Below are 24,551 nucleotides of genomic sequence, written 5' to 3'. Positions count from 1 at the left end.
CTACTCCGTACAAACAAAAAAAACTAAAGTAAAATCTGGAGATGAAATCTGGTTCGATAATGAATGTAAAAGTAAAAGACAAACTCTCCAACCAAAAACACAGAGATCCACACAAACCAGAAATAAGACAAAACTATTGCGAAGCACTTAGGGATTACAAAAATACAATTCACTACAAAAAACAACAACACCTCAATTATACTCTCAAAGAAATCCAAGACTCAATTCATAATAATCAATTCTGGGAAAAATGGAATAGTCTAAACAAAAAACAAAACCAGGACATACCCATACAAAATGGAGAATTATGAAAAGACTATTTTAAAAACCTATTCAGGGAAATCTTCTCAGATAGTCTTACACCTGATCAAAAAAATGTACAAACTAAACTAAAACAATTGGAATCCATCATTTAAAACAACCAAAACCCCTTAGAAAATCCGATTAGCTTAGAAGAACTAAAAGAAGCACTAAAGAAATTAAAACCCAGAAAGGCATGTGGTTTAGACAACATCAGAACAGAAATGTTGAAACACAGTCCTGCAACAATGCAAGAGGCACTTTTAATTTTTTTTAATTTAATCCTACAAACTGGACACTTTCCTGAAACCTGGAGTACAGGTTTAATACACCCGCTATACATGTATAAAAGCGGAGACAAATTTGACCCCAATAACTACAGAGGCATTTGTGTAAATAGTAATCCAGGGAAGACTTTCTGTTGTATCTTAAATGCTCGGATTCAGGCCTTCCTTACCAATCACAACGTCTTAAGTAAAAGTCAGATTGGATTTTTACCAAACCACCGCACCACCGACCACATTTATACACTAACGACGCTAGTCAATCAACACGTTAATCATAAAAACAAAGGCAAAGTTTATGCATGTTTCGTTTACTTTAAAAAAGCATTCAACTCGATATGGCACGACGGCTTATATTATAAAACTCTACAATCAGGCATAGGAGGAAAAGTATATGACATCATTAAATCAATGTACTCAGAAAACAGGTGCAGGGTTAAAGTCGGCGACAAAAGAACAGAATTTTTCAGTCAAGGGCGTGGGCTGAGACAGGGCTGTAACTTGAGTCCAACTCTGTTTAACTTATATATTAATGAGTTAGCAGTGTTACTGGAACAATCCAGCACACCTGGTCTCATCCTAAACAACTCAGAGATTAAAGCTCTTCTGTATGCAGATGATCTGGTGCTATTGTCAGACTTCACAAGGTTTACAGCAACACCTGGACCTGCTGGAGAAATACTGTCAAAACTGGGCCCTGACGGTCAATCTGAAAAAAAAAAACTAAAATTATGATTTTCCAGAAAAAAGCAAGACTACAGGATAACACATACAGATTCACTCTGGGAAACACTGCACTAGAACACGCCTTACACTACGACTATCTCGGGTTAAAAATCAGCGCATCAGGCGGTTTTTGGTCTCGCGGTAAATGCACTTAAAGAGAAAGCTAGACGAGCATTCTATGCCATCAAAGACAAATTTAAACAAACAGACATTCCTGCTACAATTTGGTGTAAAATATTTGATAGTGTAATAATGCCCATAGCTCTATATGGTTGTGAGCTTTGGGGTCCACAATGCCTAACAGATTACTCCAAATGGGACAAACATCCAATGAAATCCCTGCAAGCTGAATTCTGTAGAAATATTTTAAGAGTTCAGAGAAGAACACCTACTAATGCATGCAGGGCTGAATTAGGCAGATATCCCCTAATAATACACATCCAAAAACGCTCCCTTAAATTCTGGTCACACTTAAACTCAAGTCCCCCGAACACACTTCAATATAAGCCCTTAAAACCCAAGAGAAGAGACCTAAAACCAGTCAACTGGCTCTAAAACTCCAGACCAGCACTAATGAACGCAAACAAACCACAATAAACCAAATCATTAAAGAAAGTCAAACTTTATATTTGGATCATTGGGATAATGAAAGTAAAAACCAAAGTAAACTAGAATGTTATCGGGCATAACAGAATATCTCTCCACAGTTAGAGATGTAAAGCAGAGACGAGTCCTCACTAAATACAGACTCAGTGACCACAGTCTGGCAATAGAGAAAGGCCGACATAGACAAACATGGCTCCCAAAAGAAGATCGAATCTGTGCCCATTGTGACAGTGGTGAGATCGAAACAGAGACACACTTTCTCCTTTACTGTGGTCAGGGCCGCCTTAACCTAATGTGAGGCCCTGGGGCTGAGAGGTTTTGGAGGCCCCCCATACCCTCAATTTATAGTCTCATTTTGAAAAAAAAAGTGTAATATCTATGTAATCTACATCACAAAATGTAGTTTTCCCTCTTTGACCCAGAAAACACCATATTATCATTAATAACATATCACTGAGCCCACTTGAGCATAAACACAAGACACTTTATTTAACAACCACACACAGCAACTTGTGGTGAAAATAAAACCAAAAGTATATATGTTTATAAGCTTTATGTTTATATAGTTTTTGGAATATACAAATTTGCAGAAAATTGCCACTCACTAATTAAATGCTCACCACAGTTGTAAAAATATAAGAAGTTAAAGTTAGTTTTAAAGTGAAAATGCATTAATGTTAACAAAAGATAAGTCTTATAGACAGAATCTTGTTTTTTAATCAGTTATTTATTTTGTAGGCTATTGAAGATATAGTATGCATTGTATTTAGTATTTATGCATACTACGCATGTAAAACGAACACGTATGAATATGCACAAAACAGACAGGGAACATACCTGTATATAAGATCTTTATATAAGGAGAATATAAATATGAATGGTGCGATCAGGGGATGATCATTTGAGATGGTCTTGTCACGCTTTGACTTGCACATTTACCGTTGCGTCGTCTTTCTTAACCAGATGTGTGTACTGTGAGCTAACATCGCGTCAAACTACATCGCTCCAGCTGCGCACTGATATAAACGCGAGTAAACTTAAACTTTAGAACAACGAACAGCATTAATGTTCGGGAACCCCTTTTTTATTTGGCGGCACAGTTTCTTGCGCACGGTTGGAGAGACTTCTGCATGCCAGAGACGCAGCTGTACGAGCACAGAGAGAGTGAGCGCGCGCGCGAAAGAGAGAGAGAGACCTGCACCTCAGTGCTTATTATGAAATTTCGGAAATCACTCTTTCATTTGTTGGTGGATTATTTCCCGTTTCTCTGTCACACTCACTCTTACATGCAGGAATGCCAAGTTGACAACGCGCACTTAATTACATTACACGGAATAGAAAAATCTGTTACGTCTGATATTTTATTTCACAGTAAGTTACCACGGACCAATCAGCAGCCATGTAACGTGCAGTTAGAGTGATTGACAGACAACCTGACAAGTTAAAAAACAAAATGAACGTGAACTTGGGAGGCCCCTGAATTTGGGAGGCCCCTGGGCTTCAGCCCAGGTAAGCCCGTGCATTAAGGCGGCCTTGACTGTGGTAAATATAAAGAGCTTAGAGAAAAACACTTTGACAAAATCTCAAAACTCATACCAGATTTTTATAGCTCTTCAGATTCAGATCAAATGAAGATGTTACTGGGGGAAGACAGACACCCATCAGCTGCTGCTAAATTCATTTATCAGTTACACACCATCAGAAATAATCTACAGCCCTGATCTTGTACAGTAGGCTACTTTTATTTTACCTCTCATGTGCCTCCATAAATGTACATTTGTATACTTCATATGTTTATATTTCAAAGTCTACTTTATATTGTAAATATCCTCTGATTCTATTTTATTAGCTTAATTGCACCTTAATGTTTGTTAATATTGTGTTATTGTATGTTTCTTGTTTTATGTATAATGCTTTGGCAATATTGTAAGTGACACAATCATGCCAATAAAGTTCTTTAAAATTGAAAATGAAATTGAGAGAGAGAGAGAGAGAGAGAGAGAGAGAGAGAGAGAGAGAGAGAGAGAGACTTGGGGGAAGGGGCGGTTTGTGATGGTGAATAATACCCCGGCTGTAACAACACACCACCGATCAGAGAGGCCAACATTTATCTTATGTTTGTGGATGGACGTTAAAGGCAGGACTGCATTAGTTTGTGCTTAATTCAAGAAACCAGAAATGTAACTTAACCTTAGCGATAAACGCAGTGCTTATATCGATGAGATAAAATGTAGTTTATCATGCTATAGATCTGCGTGACTATATTTGTCTGGATTAGGGCTCTTTAAAATCAGATAATTAACGTTTTTACGTCGGATTATTAAGATATTAGTGCTGATTTTGTTGTTATATATTTAAGGATACTATTTGCGTTGTTTTTAATGAGCTCGCGAGCTAACAACAAGAATGCTATCACAACCGGCTAACGTTAGTTAAACACCGGTGCCTTTAGTCGTTTTATTTAAACTACATAAGCGATGGACATCACAAAGGATTTACCCTTATTAGTAATGCATTAAGTCGGAAGCTAGCCTTGTAGATATATCAAATTATCAATGGGTTTGATATCATAGTGAGATGTGTAGCTTGACATTAGGAGTTAGCCTGTTAGCATTAGCAGTTCCTTTGTTATGAACGCACTGGTTTGGTTGTGACTGCTTTTGAATTGTATTAAGGGAAATTTTAGTTTACATTCGTTTATATTGATTATTTTAATGTTTTCATCTAAATCTTTAACGACCCTTATTTCGTTACAACCTCAATTTAAATAACATTGTGTTTTAGTTAGGTACAGACGAAAGGAAATGTTGGACGGTTAGCATGTTTTAATATAACGTTACGTTTATGTAAACACACAAGTACAGTGTATCAATAACGATACAGAGCTACACAGTGGCAAATTTTATCGATATATATCGCTATTATGGCATACACAGCAAGCTTAAAGAATATCAGTTTGATATCGGCACATCTAATCTTCATTTTCATAGGTAAGAGTCTGTTTTTTTGTTTCATAACATTTGTGTTATGTTATATTGTGTCACAACTGTTGGTTATGACTGTGATTATTGTATCCCAAATGTTAATACTTTTTAACACGAACTTCATTGGATGTATGTAATTTAATGGGCAGTGTTGGGAAGGATACTTTCAAAATATATTTCGTTACAGAATACCCGTTACAGAGTGTCCAAAAATGTAATCTGTAATGTATTCCGTTATGTAACTCAATCTGAGTAACGTATTCTGAATACTTGGATTACTTTGAATTGCATTTTATAAATGCAGGAATGCGGTAGAGTCTAGATTCTCTGCTGGAGGAGAGAATCTATTGTTCTTACATTAAGAACAATAAAGATACATAAATAAACAAATACACCTCAGTAGCCATTAAAACGTTAAATATATATCAATAATAAATGCAAAACATGATAAAAACGCTATAAAAAACTACACTGAAGGGAAACCGGGGGAACAGACTTCCAACACAACACCGGGTCTAGCCCTTGATCAAGCATTTGTGTTTTTTTTTCATTATTTTGTTAGCCTAATTAGCCAATTTTCATTTAGACATTTCAAGCTTTTTATAATAATTATATGTCTAATGTCTGTGAGGCAAAGGCTGAGTTTTGGTTCATTTATGAGACGCTCCAGTTCACGTTCAATGCAAGTGATCGCGCAGGCACCTCCATGTCATGATTATATTGTGTACTACATTTGCATCTTATTAATTAAATCCAGACTTTTTGTTGATTAGAAAATATCAAAAATAAGATACCATTTATACAAAACGAAAATCTTTTTAAAAGAAAGTCTTTCTACAAAACAAATCTTAATGAAGTTGTCAAAATCCTTTGATCCACTGCATGTCTCCCGACATATTGCACATCTTATGATGACAATGTTTACTTGTCATTATCAACATTGATTAAATAAAACAACTGTCTAGAAATAAATTAAATATAAAAATAAAATGTTATGGCTACAACACGTAGGCTATAGTATGGAAAATGTAACATCGGAGCTGGATTTGAGCAAATGTCAAGCCATAATCATTAATATTATATATATATATATATATATATATATATATATTTTTTTTTTTTTCAGCTTTTTAACATTAAGATAATTCTAAACTAGGGATGTTCATATTGACCGGTTAACGTTTAACCGTTAACCGAAGGTAAGAATTTATGACCGATTAACATTATCAGTTAAAAGAAAAAAAAAATTTGTTAACGCACGGTGCGTGCTATCTTTAATTTGTCAATGTCCTGTAAAAGACACAAATTATTGCTCATCTGATTGTCTGATAAAGTAATCATTTGTTTGATGAACAATCATTTGTGTGTGTGTTTGAGTATGGTTTGGAAGCTGAACAGAGACGTGCACTTGTGCGCGCAAGATGACGCAGTAGCCGTTTCTCAATATCAAGGATACTTCCTTGGCAGGACTAGTCCTTACAAGTCACTTCCTTCAGAGGCTAGCCGAGGCTTCTTTTAAGCATTCGGAGAACACGTTAAATGGAACAGGCTAACAAGTGCACGTCATTGCGTGCTTGAAAGGTGTGCTTTCGGTGCTGCATGTAGGGCTGCAGCTATCGATTCTTTTTGTAATCGATTAATCTAGCACTGAATCGATCGATTAATCGAGTAATCGGATAATTTTTTTGTGTGGTTTTTAAACAACCAAAACAAATAATGCATAACGAAAATGACTTGGCTGTAAAATGTTCAAGCATTTGGCTTTTATTTCTAAAAAACAGAGGTATTTGGCTCCAAGAAATAAGCCTATTTATTTCAATTTTTTACCCATTTAGTGTTTATAAGTGCCAGTGCCAACAATTAAACACTTTAATTTATAAATATGCACAACTGGTTTCATGCTGTAATCTAGCCCTGACATCAAAGTAAATATCTGGTTTATGTACATTTCTACACCTGCAGCATTTACCATTAGGCTTTTAACATATAATATATCATTTCTGGGATGAGCCTATTTGCTATGGTAACAACCTGTGTGTATGCGCGCACTTGCACTTGTGTTTGTGTGTGTGCACGCGTTCTGTGCGTGAGGAAGAGTGACACCCCAGTCAGACGTTCAGTTGCTTCATTGCATTTTGGTACTGCAGAAATACATACATTACTTTTCAATAGAACGCTGCATTTGGTTTGCATCACTTGCATTGCGGTGCATTTTAGGTTAAGAATCCGTTCGAAAAATCACAACATCACGTCCCGCTGTATACAGTGAATGCATGTTGAAATTATTGTTGCGTGGCTACATAAAAGTTTAAGCATATGTGATGCATTGCGCGATCGGTCTGACTCGCGTGAGAGAGAATAACTTCCTTATGCTAAACTCCAATAAGACAGAGATTATTATTATTGAACAGAATATGTCAGATTACAAGTTGCCCATATATGATTGCACTGTGGTGCCGTTTTTTGGTACACACACCTGTAGTGCATGCGTGTGTGTGAAGGGGGTTCTTTTTTAATCTATACTGTCCTGCAATTGAACGTGAATATGTTTAATACTTAAAAACATCAAAGCTAAACATCATATCTAGTCAAACCGCATAATGACATCGCTACAAATACAGTATGGGATTAAAATCAACGGAAGCTACGTTACCTTGTTTCATCGACGCTTGGTGAAACAGCAGTGGATGTTTTCGGTTCAGATGCTGAATGTAATGATAATGTAATGATCCCAAACTTTAGACAGTCTCTCTCTCTGCCGTTTATGGACATATTCGCTCCGCCATCGCGCCAACTAAATTCAAAATGTACCACGCGCTATGATGTGCTTCCTGAACATTGAACAACGGTCCGTGTGAATCAGATCTCGGCTCGTGTAAGGCGCGTCATAGGAATTTAACGAGGCTTCGAGGCAGAATTTTTGCCTCGAGGAATTTTTTGAATCGAGTAAATCGAGTTACTCGATGAATCGTTTCAGCCCTAGCTGCATGCATAGGATTGTGGGTGATTTCAGCGCGTGAGAGCGCGAAGGATACAAATATGCATCCTTTCCTGTATATGGGATATTTCTCGAAAGAAGGACTCAGTCCTTGGCTGAAATTTCGAGGATCCTCGACATTGGAACAGTCCTTCGACGGACGTCGATGACGTAGCATCCTCGAAATTCTAGCTTCCGAGGATCCTTCCTTGACATTGAGAAACGGCTAGTCTGTCTCCGTCTCGCGCACAACCGTACAGACCTTCGCTGATGGCCTCTGACCCTGATCTTAAATATCTCTCTTTTTGCACAAATGGAGAAAGACGACGCAAAAGCAAAACTTTTTGAAATCATCCTGCTTTAGAAATGGCCACTGTGGTAGATGAGACAATCTGCCCTTTTTGGATATTAATCATCTGGACTGATCGCGTGCTCTTTGATAAGGTAATGTTGCGTGAATATCTGATAATGTATAAATCCTGGATCTGTTGTTGATCTGTCGCTGCTGTTTGCACGTTCAAATAAAATAAACGTTTTGTTTATACCAGTCCACAGACAACCGCCAACTGTATTTTTACTCAATGACAATTTAATTCAAAAATCTAAAGTTAATGGTTAATGTTCGGTTAAAAAGCTGCGGTTGTCGGTCGGGAAAATTAACTAGTATGAACATCCCTATTCTAAACAGATTTCTGTAGTTTAGGGCTTGGACAACGCGTCGACGTAATCGACGACGTCGACGCAAAAAATACGTCGACGCAAAATATGCGCGTCGATTCGTCAGACCCAAAAAGGCGGCGCAGTAGTATCAACGCGAGTGGCTTCAGTCCACGCCGGTTTCACACAGCAAGGGTGAGCAGAGCCTGCGGGCCGCGCGGCGCGTGTTTTTTTCAGCGCCCATGTTAACAAGCATGCACCCCGCAGCATGAGCAGCGCGAGCTCGCGGCTCGAAACGGATATAAACGGAGGTCGGAGCCAGCCGCAAATACTTGGGTGGCTCTGTAGCAACAGTGCTGCAATCGTTTCTGCGTGGTTCTGCTGCGCTGCTCACGCTCAATTAAAGTGAAAGTGCTTTGCTTATGGTTTAAATGCTTGTGGATTTACGCGAAAAAGTGTCATTTTACCATAAAATCATGAATGTGATGCCTAGTGTGTTTTAAACAGTCATTTGAGCAATTTAACAGAAAGCAATGAAATATGTCACTGTTGCCAGAAGACTGCGCTTTCATTCACTCTCTGTCCAGCAGTAAATGAGTCCTCATCTATCTTAATAAACTTAAGAGAAAGAGATTTAATAATATATGTGCTTCTTAAGTCTATAATAAGTCTATCTTAAGTCTATCTTAAGTTTATATCTGTCATTAAATGGACTAGAACAGCACGAAAACAATGTGGATTAAACAAATCTAGTTATAAAAATTACACAGACCATCAAAAGGCACATTGAAGAGGTTTTGCTCATAAATGCATGTAAAATAAAGTAATTTGAACTTGAGATTTTTATACGGTTACTTAACTGCACAGTATGCACTGCATTATTTTGAAATTTTAAGAGCAATAAAGATATATTGAAATGTTTACATTCAGATATGTAAATCAACATGTATAACTTGCTATTAGTTAATTAATGGGGAGATAATCGAGAATCGAATCGAAGTCGAATCGGACTGACAAAATGAATCGTTAGATTAATCGATGCATCGAAAAATAATCGCTAGATTAATCGTTAAAAAAATAATCGTTTATCCCAGCCCTACTGTAGTTCAAACAACTCAGAACTGTAGCTGAGAAAGTCAGTAATAATGGCCCACATATTAAAACATAGTCGGGTTATAATTATTATAATAATTATGCTACACTTAATGTGTTGGGCTGGGCTCCGACATAACGTAGGCTACACAGGCTTTTTTTTGGGTAATTCCCTAATTTATTTAGAAAGTGACTAAATTAGGGCTGTCAAAAGATTAATCGCGATTAATCGCATCCAACATAAAAGTTTGTGTTTACATAGCATATGTGTGTGTACTGTGTATAAATATTATGTATATATAAATACACACACATTCATGTATATATTTAAGAAATATTTGCATTTAAATACTGTATATACATTTCTATAATTTATATTATATATAAATATAAATATTTTATATATAAATATAACAATTTTTTCTTAAATATATACATGATTGGGTGTGTTTTTATATATAAATAATAATTATACACAGTACACACACACATGTTATGTAAACACAAACTTTTATTTTGGATGCGATTAATCGCGATTAATCTTTTGACAGCCCTAGAATAAATGTGTGGAACAGAGAAGTATCATCATGTAATCCATTGATTTCAACAATGTAACTGTATTCTAAATACCAACTATTTAAATTGTAACTGTAACGGAATACAGTTACTCATAATATGTATTTTGAATACGTAATTGCGGGTACATGTATTGCGTTTATCTCCAAAACTGTTAATGGGAGGGCTACTATTGGACAATAGTCTGTTGGTATTTTTTTCATACTGTACACATTGTGGTCTTTCGGATGTTTAAAATTGAATTTAATTTCTTTAATAGATGTAGTAAATTTGACCTTTTTTTCCAAAAGTGCACAATAAAATGTGTCACTGAATTTGAAAAAACACATTGTACTTTCTGCATCTATCATTAAAGTATTTATTAGTAATACAGTGGAAATTAGTAGAAATGTGAATATTTGGTTAGCATGTTGATTTACGGTGTGTGCCCCTAAATTTTCTGGTTGCGCACCTAAAATTTTCAGTTGGGGGCCACTGTGCTCCTAGTGAAAAAAGTTAGTCTGGAGCCCTGTAATCAATGTCTTCATGATCACTAGAAAATCACAGGTAGGTGTGTTTGATTAAGGTTGGAGCTAAACTCTGCAGGGCACCGGCTCTCCAGGGTTGGATGTGAAAAACACTTGTTTGAAGCATTCTAACCTTCTAACTTTCCCTACAACATGAAATTATATTAGCGTTAGATTGTATGGTGTTGAGCAAAACCATTATTGACACACAGGGTGCTGGTTTAAAAGGAAAATGTTAAGTTAAAATAACTAGTTGTTAAATGCATTCCGGCTAAGGATTGTGTTTGAAGTATTCTACAGGACAGACCCATCTGTTCAACAAATCTGTTGCAAGTGATAGTTACAATAGGTCTATTGATATTAAGCCTCATTTGTATCCATCAGTTGTTGAACATTTGTTCTGCAGCAGGGTTTGCATGCCAGTGTTTGCATGTGGGCTGTTGTCCCATAATGTAGTCAGCTGCCGAAACATTAGACAAAAGTGAGGGAAAACCCAGTTACTGCAACGTGCTTGAACAACATGAGCTCTTCAGGGCTTATCTCGCAGGCTGTTTTTCAGCTGTTTGATGACATTCGATATTTCTTTATTTTCTTTGAATTGAAGTTGTATTTTACTCCAGCCAGAGAAACAATATTTTGTATCAAACAAGAGCCCTTTCACACAGAGATTCCGGACAATACACAGATTATGGTAGGGGTGCACTGATATATCGGCCGATGGTCTGCTTCCCAATGAATTACAGTGAAATGCTGCTACATCCAAAAGCCAGAGGGCGCTCTTGTGCAGAAACTCAACATGCGCTGCAAACGAAGAACCAAACACACGCATCTGTGACACGTAGCATTGCTGTTCTTCAAACCTTTTCATGTATTTTTCATGATAATAAAAAATATATATAATGATTATGTTTGACGAGTGTTGCTTTTTCAAAGCATGTTATAAACGACTCAAACCAACAGTGATTTCAGATCGATAAGGACTTACTGATCAAAAGCCGTAGTACATGAAATAGCTGTGAATAATATCGGCTGTGCGATTCAGAATAGTTGTTGGCAACGTATTTTTAGTGCATATCGGCGTTTATCGGTGCACCCCTAGATAATGGGTTCCGGGGGTTAATCACAGGACCATTTGATTTTGGTTCATTTGTTCACGCTGCCAGCGATTTTCGGAAGTCTCTGAGTGCCCACAATCTGTGAGTGCCCATGTAACATTAGGGTGTAAAATGTAATGTAATTGTGCACTTGGTGGAGATTCTGGAGAATCTTAAGTTCGCTTATGATCTACGATTTCTTTCTTAAAGAAGCCACGCTTGTGATTTTTTTTTTCTGATTTGATATAAAATTAGTGCATGACATAGCAGCCATATCACCCTGTAGCCCAAGACAGCTTGCCCACTGAAGCTAAGCAGGGCTGAGCCTGGTCAGTACTTGGATGGGAGACCACTTGGGAAAAACCAGGTTGCTGCTGGTAGTGGTGTTAGTGAGACCAGCAGGGGGTGCTCACCCTGTGGTCTGTGTGGGTCCTAACACCCCAGTATAGTGATGGGGACACTATTAGGGATGGCGAAAATGAAAAAATTTCTTGACCGGCCACCGAGCCTCATTAGCCGGTTGAAACCGGTTAACCGATAGGCCTATTAGTTTAAAATATGCTATGCTATTTAAAATAACAGCCATTTCTAGGTATGTGACAAAATGACGTAATACGCACGAGCGCTTTGTTCCCACGGCTGTGTTCCCAGCAGGTATTCAGTGCCAGACACGTTGGTGACTTAGGAAATCTGTCATATCTTTGCTTTGTGAATACCTCTAAAGCCCATATGACATAAATTACTTCCTCACGTTGATTCTCACGTTCGAATTTCCAAGACAGCTGTCGTAAGAAGAAAGTTATAAGCGAAGCAAAATTTCTCTCGTGTTTGACATTGAAATCCTCTATGAAGGCGAGTATTTTTTGTTTCAAACCAAATACTTTTGATAGAATATACATTTAACTTGAATTAGGTGAAGTTTGGGATTGATTGTAACATTCGCATGTGCTTTTTTAAGATCTGCAAAGTGACGTTGTTGTCAAAAGCAGAATCGCCCATTCAATCATATTGGCTTCCAAAACTTCTCCGTTTTCATCAATCCGTGCAGTATTTTTCAAAGTAATCATACAGAACGAAGGATTAGACTCTCTAGATTACATTATTGGGATAATTTTGTCAAACATATAAATAAATACATGCATGCAACATGCATGCATTTATTGATTTATGAATGATAAATAACATAATCATCAATTAATGTATTAATAATATCTGACCATTTAAATTGCTCGCCAGCATTATTAGTCAATTAAGAAATATTAAAGAAACAATTAAATGTTTCTTTAATATATAAAAATACAGCAATTTTATTTGAGAGGGCTTTGATTTCATATGGAAAGATATGCGTGGATTGATGCTCTGGGTTTCATTAATTAGTGGTTAATCAAAAATAATAACATTTTTATATATCTTTTAAAAAGATGTCATCTTAATCTTGTTGGGCTTTTAATTACCTACAATGTGGTGTTTGAATTATGCAAATAGACCAAGAAATTAGGAAGTTATGATATTTTAAAGTGTTTGGTCAAGCGGAAGAGGTCACAGTTTTTCATAGTTTTAATTGGGTACAAAATGCCCCCTAATTTTCGAGATAAAAAATTCCATAACTTTCTTAATAATTATCCGATTTTAATAATTTAAAAACCATGTTAAAGTTCTTTTTATTATCTATCATATGGTTATAATTATATATTAATTTTCTAGTATTTATATTTTTTTGTCACATACCTACCATTTCGAGCCGCGCCTGTATAAAGGCGTTTGTGAAGCTCATTTGAAAATTGCCGTGGCTCATTTAAGAAAATGACAGCTCAGAAGAGACTGCGCTTTAGTTTGGGGTAGTAATAATAAAGACATAGGATGATCATCATCACCTTTTCTGTTACCACTGAAATATAGATGTAATGTACCACAAAAACAATCACCCACAAAGCAGGGGCTGGAGGGCTACGGCGTTCTAAACAGTATACAAAATGTCAAAAATATATGTAGATCGAAGGTGCTCTTTGGGAAATAAGCTAAATTTCAAAAACAACAAAAGGAAACCAAGGCACTCTTCTAAATTATAAAACCGCTTTAATAAAGGTGCTAGTTCATAATAGAACTTAAAAATACCACCAACATGTTTCGGCCTACATCCAGGCCTTCATCAGGGCACGACAGATAGATGTAATGTATTTCCAAATCTAAACCCATCTTATGCGGAATGTTGCCTAATACACTGCAACACGATAAAACCAATGGATTAAACGGGCACCTTCAGAATGTGTAAAAGACGCACCGGCCAAAGCAGGTCTCGCACTGTGTTTGTTCTAGAACAAATGCAGCAAAGATATTTAATGCTTGTATGAGGCATATAGGCCTACGCTGAGTTTTATTTATTTATAATGAGGTGTGTTCTAATTAACAATGCAATGCAAGTGAACACGCCGTGTTGGCGCCTTCATGCACGGACCGGTAATTATATACTCTGCTATATTTGCTTTTTATTTATTAAATACATGCATTTGGTTGATGAAACATTTATTAAAATTAAGATACAATTTATACAAAACGAAATTCACTTTAAAGAAATGCTTTCTACAAAGCAAAACTTAATAAAGTGGTAAAAATCATGGCTGAGGATTTACAGAAACAAAACTTACTCTGCACTTTACTGTTAGCCTAAAAGACATAAATGTTAATAATTTGGAACACAACCAGGAGAGACTTTAATTTTAATTATTTTATTGCTGTATTTTATTTACTGTTCGAATAAAGGAATTTATCAAAAAATAGCCTATAGCATTTACTTTTCGCAAACCATGCGAGCATGCGAAACCAAACGCAGTGACCTCGAGCCAAATGTTTTTTTTATTGGTTTATAAAGTACAAACAGACCAGTTATGAAAAACTGAGTGTGAGGGATTTGTTCACTTCACACAAAATGATCTTGGAAAGAAAGAGATGACTAACTGTAGTAGGGTTTAGTCCACTGTCTATAATAGCCTAATTTACAGATCCCTTTTTTTAACCGACAACCGACAACTTTGACCGGTTAACGTTGATACGGTCACAGTGTTTCCCACAGATCTGAAATTTACTTGTGGTGGTAGCTGGTGAAAAGGGCAATCATTATTATCCACCGACAAAAAATGGTCTACTATACATGTAACAAAGAACTAATAATGTGTGACACAACACAATACTTTGATTTATAAAACATTCATATTAATTTCACATTATAGTTCATTAATCTAACCACCCCAAACTTTTTTTGCCATAAACAAAGCTGACACTGTTTGTCAAAGCACCACGAAAACACTTTATGTTTTTGCACTGATATATGAAGCAATTTGATGACCCCTTTTATCAAACTCAATTATATACAATACTATGTATACTATAGCCTATATAGACAGTGCAGGTCTATAGATTATAAATGTGACTGATGTTATAATGTTAATAACTTCTATAAGATAGGCACTTTTACTGCTTCTGCTTTCTATTTCTCTTTTGCGGATTAAAAAAAGCTTAATCCACTAATTATTTCAGATTTAAAAGTCTACTTGCTGTCCCAATGACAGACTTTACATTACAGCTTTGCGTTTTTTATATCCTGAGTCAGCTAGAGCTTTGCTCATTCAGTATTAGCACTGCTTTTTGCTACAATCTCTGTGCAAACTGTTTAGATTTTAGTAAAGATATTGTCTATTAATAGTAAGATTATTAAAAAATGGGATAAAGAAAATGAAGCGGCGCGTGGTCGTGACAAGAGCCAGTTGCTATCGCCATAGAAACCGGAGGCACGCTAAAACAGCACTCGAGCTTTAGCGCGGTAGCGCTCACGGCCGTTCTCCGATCGACTCGGGTTTTACACACAATATTAATCAGACTTGGGACCCGAAGTAATGAACTAGGACCGACTCGGACCCATCTGACCATTTAAAATATAAACCCGGAACCGTACGGGTCCCGCGTCCTCAGTGAAGAAAGACCTCTAATGGTAAAACTCTGCTCAAGTTCAGAAACATGAAAGGATACAATGTGACACTGAGGTTGCTTCGCGTCGCGCCCAATTCATTGAGAAACAGAGAGCACGTGAACGGACACTCAACCGGAGAGACACAACGTGCTTGCACGCAAAATGAAGCCAACTTAGATGCTATAAACACATATGCACATAAGCATATGCGACCGTTTTGGTCGCAGTGTGTTCCCTGGCTGCTCCGTATGTGCTGCTGCAGTTGATCCAGTTTGCCGCGCTGGATGATGAGTTTATGACGCGTGCATCATCTTCACGGTCACCCGACCCCCACCTCTCTCTCGCGCGCTCTCTCTCTTTCTCTTTCTCTTTCGCGCTCGCGCTCTCTCTCTCTCTCTCTCTCTCTCTCTCTCTCTCTCTCTCTCTCTCTCTCTCTCTCTCTCTCTCTCTCTCTCTCTCTCTCTCTCTCTCTCTCTCTCTCTCTCTCTCTCTCTCTCTCTCTCTCTCTCTCTCTCTCTCTCTCTCTCTCTCTCTCCAAAACACGGGTCATCCAGTCGAGTTCAGAAAATACGGAAATTCGTAAAGTGATTTTTTTTTACCTGGGCGGGTCGCAATTTACCTGGGCGCAGCGCCCAAGTAGAGCCTATGTATGGGAAACACTGACGGTCAACCATCGGTCAAACGGTCATCGGTTAACATCCCTAGACACTATACTGTCAAAAAAGCACCGTCCTTCGGATGAGACGTTAAACCGAGGTCCTGACTCTCTGTGGTCATTAAAAAAATCCCAGGATGTCCTTCGAAAAAAGAGTAGGGGTGTGCCCCGGCATCCTGGCCAAACTTGCCCATTGTCCTACTAATCATCCCTCATACTAATTGGCTATATCACTCAGTCTCCTCTCCACTAATAAGCTGGTGTGTGGTGAGCGTTCTGGCGCAATATGGCTGCCGTCGCATCATCCAGGTGGATGCTGCACATTGGTGGTGGTTGAGGAGATTCCCCCGTTCATATGTAAAGCGCTTTGAGTACTGAGAAAAGCGCTATATAAATGTAAGGAATTATTATTATTATTATTATACTGCTCAATTAAGCTGGTGACTGATCTCAGCGGATAGAGAAGAGCTTTGTGATCTTTGCTTTATTCCAGAAGGCACAGAATTCACACAGAAGGCACTCTTGGCAATTTTATGGGATCAGCGTGTTGTGTGAAGAGGTTATACATACCAGATTTAAAATGTTTAATGGAGGAAGTTAAAATCATAAATCAAGCAATGTTTTCTGTACATCTTCACAAAATGAATACTTTCATAGTAATTACAGAAATGTATTATTATTATTCCCATGAAACCTGCAACTGATCAGTTAGAACAAGTCTGTGCATTAGCCAAGGGTTAATCCAGGTGTTTTGACACTAATGGCTTGATCTCAAGCCTCTGTTCTTTCAGACATCACATTTGCGTAATTGCATAATGATAAAAGTTTGTTTCCATAACTCTTCAAATCAATATTAAATTAGATTGATTTGGCTTATGGTAATATGATACATAGCAATGATTAGGAAATAAAAAGTAGATTAATTTGATACTAGACAAGACATGGGTTTAAGATCACGTTGAATAATAATTTCATACCTAAGATATGAACCATGTTCCAGTGAACAAAATCTAACTAAAGTGTTAACACACAGTTACATCATATATACACCATCATGCAGTAAAGGGATATAAAATATATATACATTTAAACAGCTCATTGTGATCTTTAAACGTGGTTTCATCAGAGACCTATAGTCTGTGCCCCCTGCTGTGTCTCTGGCGATTGTCGTTCGATCGGCTCTCAGGTTTCTCTGGTGGAATTCCTTTGAACCTCCTTTGACGACTGCATTTGTTTTAATTGTCGCCTATTTTACAACCTTGATAGGTGATAGAGATCTCGACAATTGTCACAAAGGAGACAGGGTTATCTAATTATCACAATTTTAGGGCTTTTACGATCCAGACGCCAAATGGCCTCGATCTGACTCCGAGCCATCTGTTACATTTTTAACAATTATTCGGCCTTTTCCATTAGTTAAAACATCAAGGGGTGGACGGTATGACCAAAAATCTATTTCACGGAATGAGTAATTTTATTTCACGGTAGCAGTATATTTCACGGTATACATGTTTTCAGTTTGCATTGTTTTTGGGATATAAAAATTTTTGCAGACATCTGCCACTCACTATAGCTTTTAACTTAATGCATGGATTAAAGTTTTCCGTCGCTAGACGAATTTCACTTTTCATAAAGACGACGTGTATTAAGTGGGATGTAATCAAAGCCTGGAGTGGAGCCAAATCACATTCCTTTCTCCACTGTAAGCATTCTGTAATCACTACGCACCGCATCCACTACGGGTTTTCTGGCTGTATCACGTTAAGCTGAGGTTAACCTTTATTTCAGCTAGTATGGACAAACTGATAATGCAGGAAGGCTCCGGTGTTTGGAGATCGATAAAGGTGTAAGAGACCAATGGAGATTGACTTGGCTTAGCGAAATGATGAAGATTGGCAAGCCTTTCAGTTCGTGGGTTAAAAAAAACATCCAGGTAACTTGCGTGTCTTTGCACAGTATGACTAGTGGTCCTGTATTTTGGGGGTAAATGATTTCTCCCGTAAAGTTACGTGATCACCCGCGTCCCGTTTTTGACTGCTATGTTGATCTATCCAGTGGCTGATGCAACGAGTTTGTTAAACTCGTAGGTAAACTTCATCTGGTGCCACAAGAACCAAGAGACCAATTTCGTGTTTGCAAACAGAGATGACGTTTTTTGTGGGCGGAGCCAAACTGGTTGCAGAAAGTGACTGCTCCGCAGTAGGGTTGTGAAGTGTTTTAGCATTAAACCGTGATTTTTATGGATCCGGTGTTCTGTCGAAGTCTGATTCCTTTATGTTTCCCTTTAGTGCAATGTTTCTTATAGCGTTTTAATCACATTATGTTTATTTTTTTAGATAGATCAAAAGTTTAAATGGCTTGGCTACTGATATGCATGTATGTAATGTATATGTATTGTTCTTTTTTTGCTAAATCAAATATTTTTACAGTCTGAATCGCTAAAGTACATGTAAAAGCAATATTATCATGTATTATATATAATAGCGTTTATTAAATATTTCATATTTTACAGTTTTTATTATTTCTTCCTTAATAAATTATAATTGTAACATGATAAAAACGCTATAAGAAACACATGGAGGGAACAGACTTCGACAGAACACCGGACATCTTCTCTACTTATTTTCTATTCTAATTATTAAAAGATTTCCAGATGATTTCCTCGCTCCATTCTGTCCGTTTAAGGGCTTATTGTAATCATAAACACCTACGTTTATCTTCAAATGATGTATTTGACGATGGTATTCTATAAAAATGAAAGCCATCTTTTTTGGCATTCTTATTCTGACACTTAACAGCACAACCGGACATTTTCCAGTGAGTTATCTTGCTCTTTTCACTCGTGTCTAATTCATTTCCACCTTTTTCTGCAACCGCATTGCGCGCGCAGCTTGCAGTGACGTAACTGTGACGTCTACTCTAAATTGGTCTAGAGGCAGATGACATCCAAATCCTGTGAGAGCGATTTGAGGAATCATAAGAGGAGACTGCTTTGGAAATGCTCTCGCGGCACTTTGATGTCATCCACCTGTCGGTTCTTGCAGTTGCATTTGCGTGTGGTCACCAAAACGTCACATTTGTACATAAATTTAAGCACCGCAGTTTAAAAACAAGTGATTTTAAGCCATTTAAACAACAGTGCTAAATGCGCTGTTTCTGTGTCAGAGTATGCAAGTTGCGCATTTGCTTCTCATTGAGCTTGTGAGTATTTTTGCCACTTTATTGGCCTTAAATACAAATATGTGTCAAAAATCCCGTCTTTGCAAGTATCCTCAATGTTAACAGTTTCAACTTTGATTTCAAAAAATTATTAGTAAATGCTTAAATTAATACATTAACAATTAATAAAAGATTCATTAAATGAATCGCCTTAATCTGAAATGCCCTGCAAACTACAGCTACCTATATATGCCGCAGGAGATTTCAATATGGAATTAATGGCAAAAAATCTCCCCTTAAAATGCTATTGTCTCGCCTACATAGAGTGTTAGTTAAAGGAATATGACTTGGCCTGAAAAAAAATTCAGTCAGAAGAATTTTTTTCACTTTAATCCATGCTTAATGCTCACCACAGTTTTAAAATATGCTGCTTGTGCTTATGGGGGTGCTGTTGTCCTTGATTATTTTTTTTAAAGCTTTTTGACCCCAAGATTTAACTGATTTCTGAAGTTCTCCATCTGTGATCATTGGAGAGTCTTTGTCCACTTAAATTATTCTCATTGCTGAGCATTAAGAGGATATAGACACATATTCTCTTTCAGGCTGATTTGCAACATACCCAGTCAAAAACATGTTCATTATTTCCCTGATTGGGGAAAAGATGTTTCTGGTTTAACTTTTTCCTTAAAGTTACTTCCTTTTTTGTGTAGCTCAACAATCTTTTGCTGCAAATCAGAACTGTAGTCTTTGGTTTTATCCACTGTGATGAATAATTAAGGGGACTTGGGGTTTATGTTACTTAATATTTATTTTTTTGTAAAACAGGAAGCCATGACTAGACATCATCTTTCTAGTCACCAAGAAAATGTTATTATACTTAAAATTTCTAACCAACTCTGAACCAGCAAAAGCACTTGCTCTGGATATTTTAACCTTTATATTCACACATAATACGTTTTAAAAATAGTTTAAAGTTCGTTTGCGTTTCACGTAACACTGTGGGCTAGCCGCCATCTTCCGTGATGTTAAATGGCGCGTCTGGTCGAGGTTGATCGGTCTGCCTCAAGTTGAGAGGTCGAATGTCCAACTTCGTTTGCCGTTCCAGACGTTTACACATGGGTTTGACGTCAATAATATCCAACCTCTGAGTTGTCTGGAACGCAGCATTAACATCGTAATGTTAAGTATGTTTCATATAGACCAATGTCGTGTTTGCAAACAGAGATGACGTTTTTTGTGGGCGGAGCCAAACTGGTTGCAGAAAGTGACTGCTCCGCAGTAGGGTTGTGAAGTGTTTAGCATTAAACCGTGATTTTTATGGATCCGGTGTTCTGTCGAAGTCTGATTCCCCTATGTTTCCCTTTAGTGCAATGTTTCTTATAGCGTTTTAATCACGTTACGTTTATTTTTTAGATAGATAAAAAGTTTAAATGGCTTGGCTACTGATATGCATGTATGTAATGTATATGTATTGTTCTTTTTTGCAAAATCACTTATTTTTACAGTCTGAATCGCTAAAAGTACATATAAAAGCAATACTATCATGTATTATATATAATAGCGTTTATTAAATATTTCATAATTTTCCTGTTTTCTATTATTTCTTCCTTAATAAATTATAATTGTAACGTGATAAAAACGCTATAGAAACACATGGAGGGAACCAACTTCGACAGAACACCGGACATCTTCTCTACTTATTTTCTATTCTAATTATTAAAAGATTTCCAGATGATTTCCTCGCTCCATTCTGTCCGTTTAAGGGCTTATTGTAATCATAAACACCTACGTTTATCTTCAAATGATGTCTTCGACGAAGGTATTCTATAAAAATGAAAGCCATCTTTTTTGGCGTTCTTATTCTGACACTTAACAGCACAACAGGACATTTTCTAGTGAGTTATCTTGCTCTTTTCACTCGTGTCTAATTCATTTCCACTGTTTTTCTGCAACCGCATTGCGCGCGCATCTTGCAGTGACGTAACTGTGACGTCTACTCTAAATTGGTCTATTGCTTAGTCCATCTGATGTATATGCAGCTCAGTATATGCTACTAACTGCTTGCGTAATAATAGAACATTTCTGAGTATTAAAAATAAAATATGGTCACAGTTTAGATTACTGATATAGTTTAAGAAGTAGGCTTGCCGCGATAGACGGTGAAACGGTGATAACCGGTGCTTTAGCCTCTCACCGGTTATATCACTTGCCCACCGCGACACCGTCTTTCACCGTCGTTTTGATATTTTCGTGTAATTAAATCATTTAGTTTTGTTAGAGAGAGCAAACACTTACAACTGAATGTGTTTGTTGTCTGAATTCAGCGGAGCTGAACGCACGTCGCGTCACAGAGCAGCAGGTGTCAGATTTCATTTATTTCTGTCAGAGTTTGCAAGGTGAGCTGACTGACCAGATTATGACAGAAGCTGCGTGCTTACTCGTTTTTATTATAATATACATATATGATGTTTAATATAAGCGAGGTCGTTTTGTTGTGTTTTTCATCAAGAAAAATATTAAACCCATCATTCAAGCAGCGCTTTTATGTAGAAGTAGCCGGTTGCTCTGCTTGGGACTGGCGGGTTCTTTGAGAATTACCTGCGCACATTGACTCAAGCACTTAATTAAACCAGCTGTTGCACTCGAATTGCACGCAAATTCACTTTCATAGTGAAAGTAAAATGTGCACGTCTGCATGCGCATTTATAAGCCCCTCCCACTCGGTGACACCGGGATCACCGAGTTTGTGATGCGCTGATTAACCGGTGGGAAAATTACGTCACCGCGGCAACCCTATTAAGAAGTTGACCAGGGGGCGTATTACAGAAACTTTCTATCTTAGGTCTTAACTTAAGATATGATGTGTTAAGTTAAGATTTTTCACAAATTCATATTACAGAAGCAAATCTTAAATTGATTTAGGATTATCATCTTATTTCAACAAATCTTATCTCATCTCTAGTTAGGAAATCCCAAATCGCTTAATCATGTTTGGCTATCAACTGTCATGTCTGTTACCAAGCAACCAGCAATGCGTGAGCTGCTGCTACAGTAAACAAAAGAATTGTCCTTTTTATTTCAATGGGCCAGAAAAATACATTTTATTAAATTCATAGTAATTATAGTCTGTGTTTTTTGTATTAGTGTTTTAGCACATCATCTATCAGTTACCATTCAATTTAAACATTAAGCAAATGTGACTTACACAAATTAAAAAAAATTATTCTTCCTTAGTGCTAGGATACTATTGTACATTTCAACATTTGATAGAGACATGACAAGAAATAGATGCTGAGTCAAGTATGTACTGTATTCACTATAATCCCATCATCGGATAAGATAACTGTTTTTTAATAATGAGGGATGACAGAAATTGAAAGACCGCTCCAGTAGTGAGAAACATTGTGATTATGTGAATGTGTGAAGGTAAAAAAACATTCAAAGAGTAATCCAAAAACAAACATTGATGTTTTTCATCCTCCACTTTGTTAAAAATGTAATGTCATTCTCCCGCAGCTCTATCATAATGTGATTGTTTCAGCTGGCTATCATTAAAGTTTTAAGTTAGGACACCTGTGAGGTTACCCTAAAGTTAAGACCGTTTTTAGGATGTTTTGTCAAGTTAGGATGCTTCTGTAATACCACTTTCCTATCTGCAGTTAAGATAAGATAATGCATTTAGGAACATCATTCTGTAATAGCTTTTGTCTTAAATGAGGTCCTAACTGAAATTACCATGGTTACCAAACAGTTAAGATAAGATTTTAAAGTTAGGACTTTTCTGTAATACGCCCCCTGGTTTTCATTTTTTTGGGTTTTTTTGGGACTGTAGACTGTATATTACGGTGTATAAGAAATCATGAATCTAGCTTAAAGTTTTGTAATTCTATGGCATTGTCTATATACTGATGAATTTGTTTATAAATGAGTTTATCAAGCTTATACATTCCTTCATGAATATTAAAAAAAAATTAAAAGCAAGTGTATTTGAACAAAGTTATGCTTAAAATGTTACAGGGTTGGTCTGTTAAAGTGGTTTGATAATAACTTCATAATTTTAAGGACTGTTGATGAAAATTTTAGCCTTGCAGTCGTTAAGCATGTTTGAATCACTGGACACGAGTGGTTTTAGCTTTTTGCATCTTGAAAGGTTGTTGTTGGCACATTGTTTTCAGTACTTCAATCTCTTCTGCATCAAATTAAAAGTATCTTTTTGTTGTTTTAATAGGAAATGCAGTTTCTTCTCAACACAATGAGAATGTATATGTGTCAGGGATGTCAAACGGTAAGTTTCAACTTAATTTATTTAAAGGGTACATATCATGAAAATCTGAATTTTTCCATGTTTAAGTGCTATAATTGGGGTCCCCAATGGTCCTATCAACCTAGAAAATTTGAAAAAGATCAACTCAGTAAGCAAGTGGAAAAAATTGCTCATTGAAATTTGATTTCCCCTTGTGATGTCAGAAGGATAATACTGCCTCTTAATCTACACTATCCAACAACGGCACTGCCATTTAGTGCAGAGATCAACTTATTTGCATCTAAAAGGACACATCAAAAATTTAAAATGTTTTGCTCACACCTACAAAGTGGCAATTTTAACATGCTATAATAAATTATCCATATTGTGTTTTGAGCTATTTTGAACTTCACATGACATATGTATGGGGGACATCTTAACATTTATCTGATGCTGGTAAATGTTAAAGGGGTCATATGACATTGCTAAAAACTTTAGGTAGGCGTGAATGAGCCTTCACTTTTAGAAAGAATATAGTTTTGGCTTTGAGACTTTAACTACACAACATGCTACTAACGAATAACTGTACTTTGGTTATTAAATTACGAGGAGCAAACTTTAGCGTAGCTTGCGGACCTCTAGTTAACTCTTCAAGTGCAAGAAATGAAATTACAGTAATTCATGTTATTTTGGAATCTTAATTCGGCTATTTGTTTCTTTATGGTATT

General features: G+C 36.8%; 1 protein-coding gene and 1 long non-coding RNA gene across 2 annotated transcripts in view; one reads left to right on the top strand and one right to left on the bottom strand.

The window, feature by feature from the left end:
- The window catches only part of LOC135780050 (uncharacterized), a 494,904-nt gene that overhangs the window by 451,104 nt on the left and 19,249 nt on the right, over nt 1-24,551 (bottom strand). The gene's annotated exons all lie outside the window — the stretch shown is intronic.
- The window catches only part of lrp12 (low density lipoprotein receptor-related protein 12), a 33,964-nt gene continuing 13,358 nt past the window's right edge, over nt 3,946-24,551 (top strand). The window contains exons 1-2 of the mRNA XM_065290800.1: nt 3,946-4,906; nt 23,809-23,865. Of these exons, the coding sequence (XP_065146872.1) occupies nt 4,840-4,906; nt 23,809-23,865 (124 nt within the window). The 5' untranslated portion in view covers nt 3,946-4,839. The remainder of the gene's footprint in view (nt 4,907-23,808; nt 23,866-24,551) is intronic.

The sequence above is a fragment of the Paramisgurnus dabryanus genome, chromosome 19 (genome assembly GCF_030506205.2).
Source record: "Paramisgurnus dabryanus chromosome 19, PD_genome_1.1, whole genome shotgun sequence".
Lineage (NCBI taxonomy): Eukaryota > Metazoa > Chordata > Actinopteri > Cypriniformes > Cobitidae > Paramisgurnus > Paramisgurnus dabryanus.
Note: the sequence above shows the minus strand (reverse complement) of the source record. Positions and strands in the feature narration are given on the sequence as shown.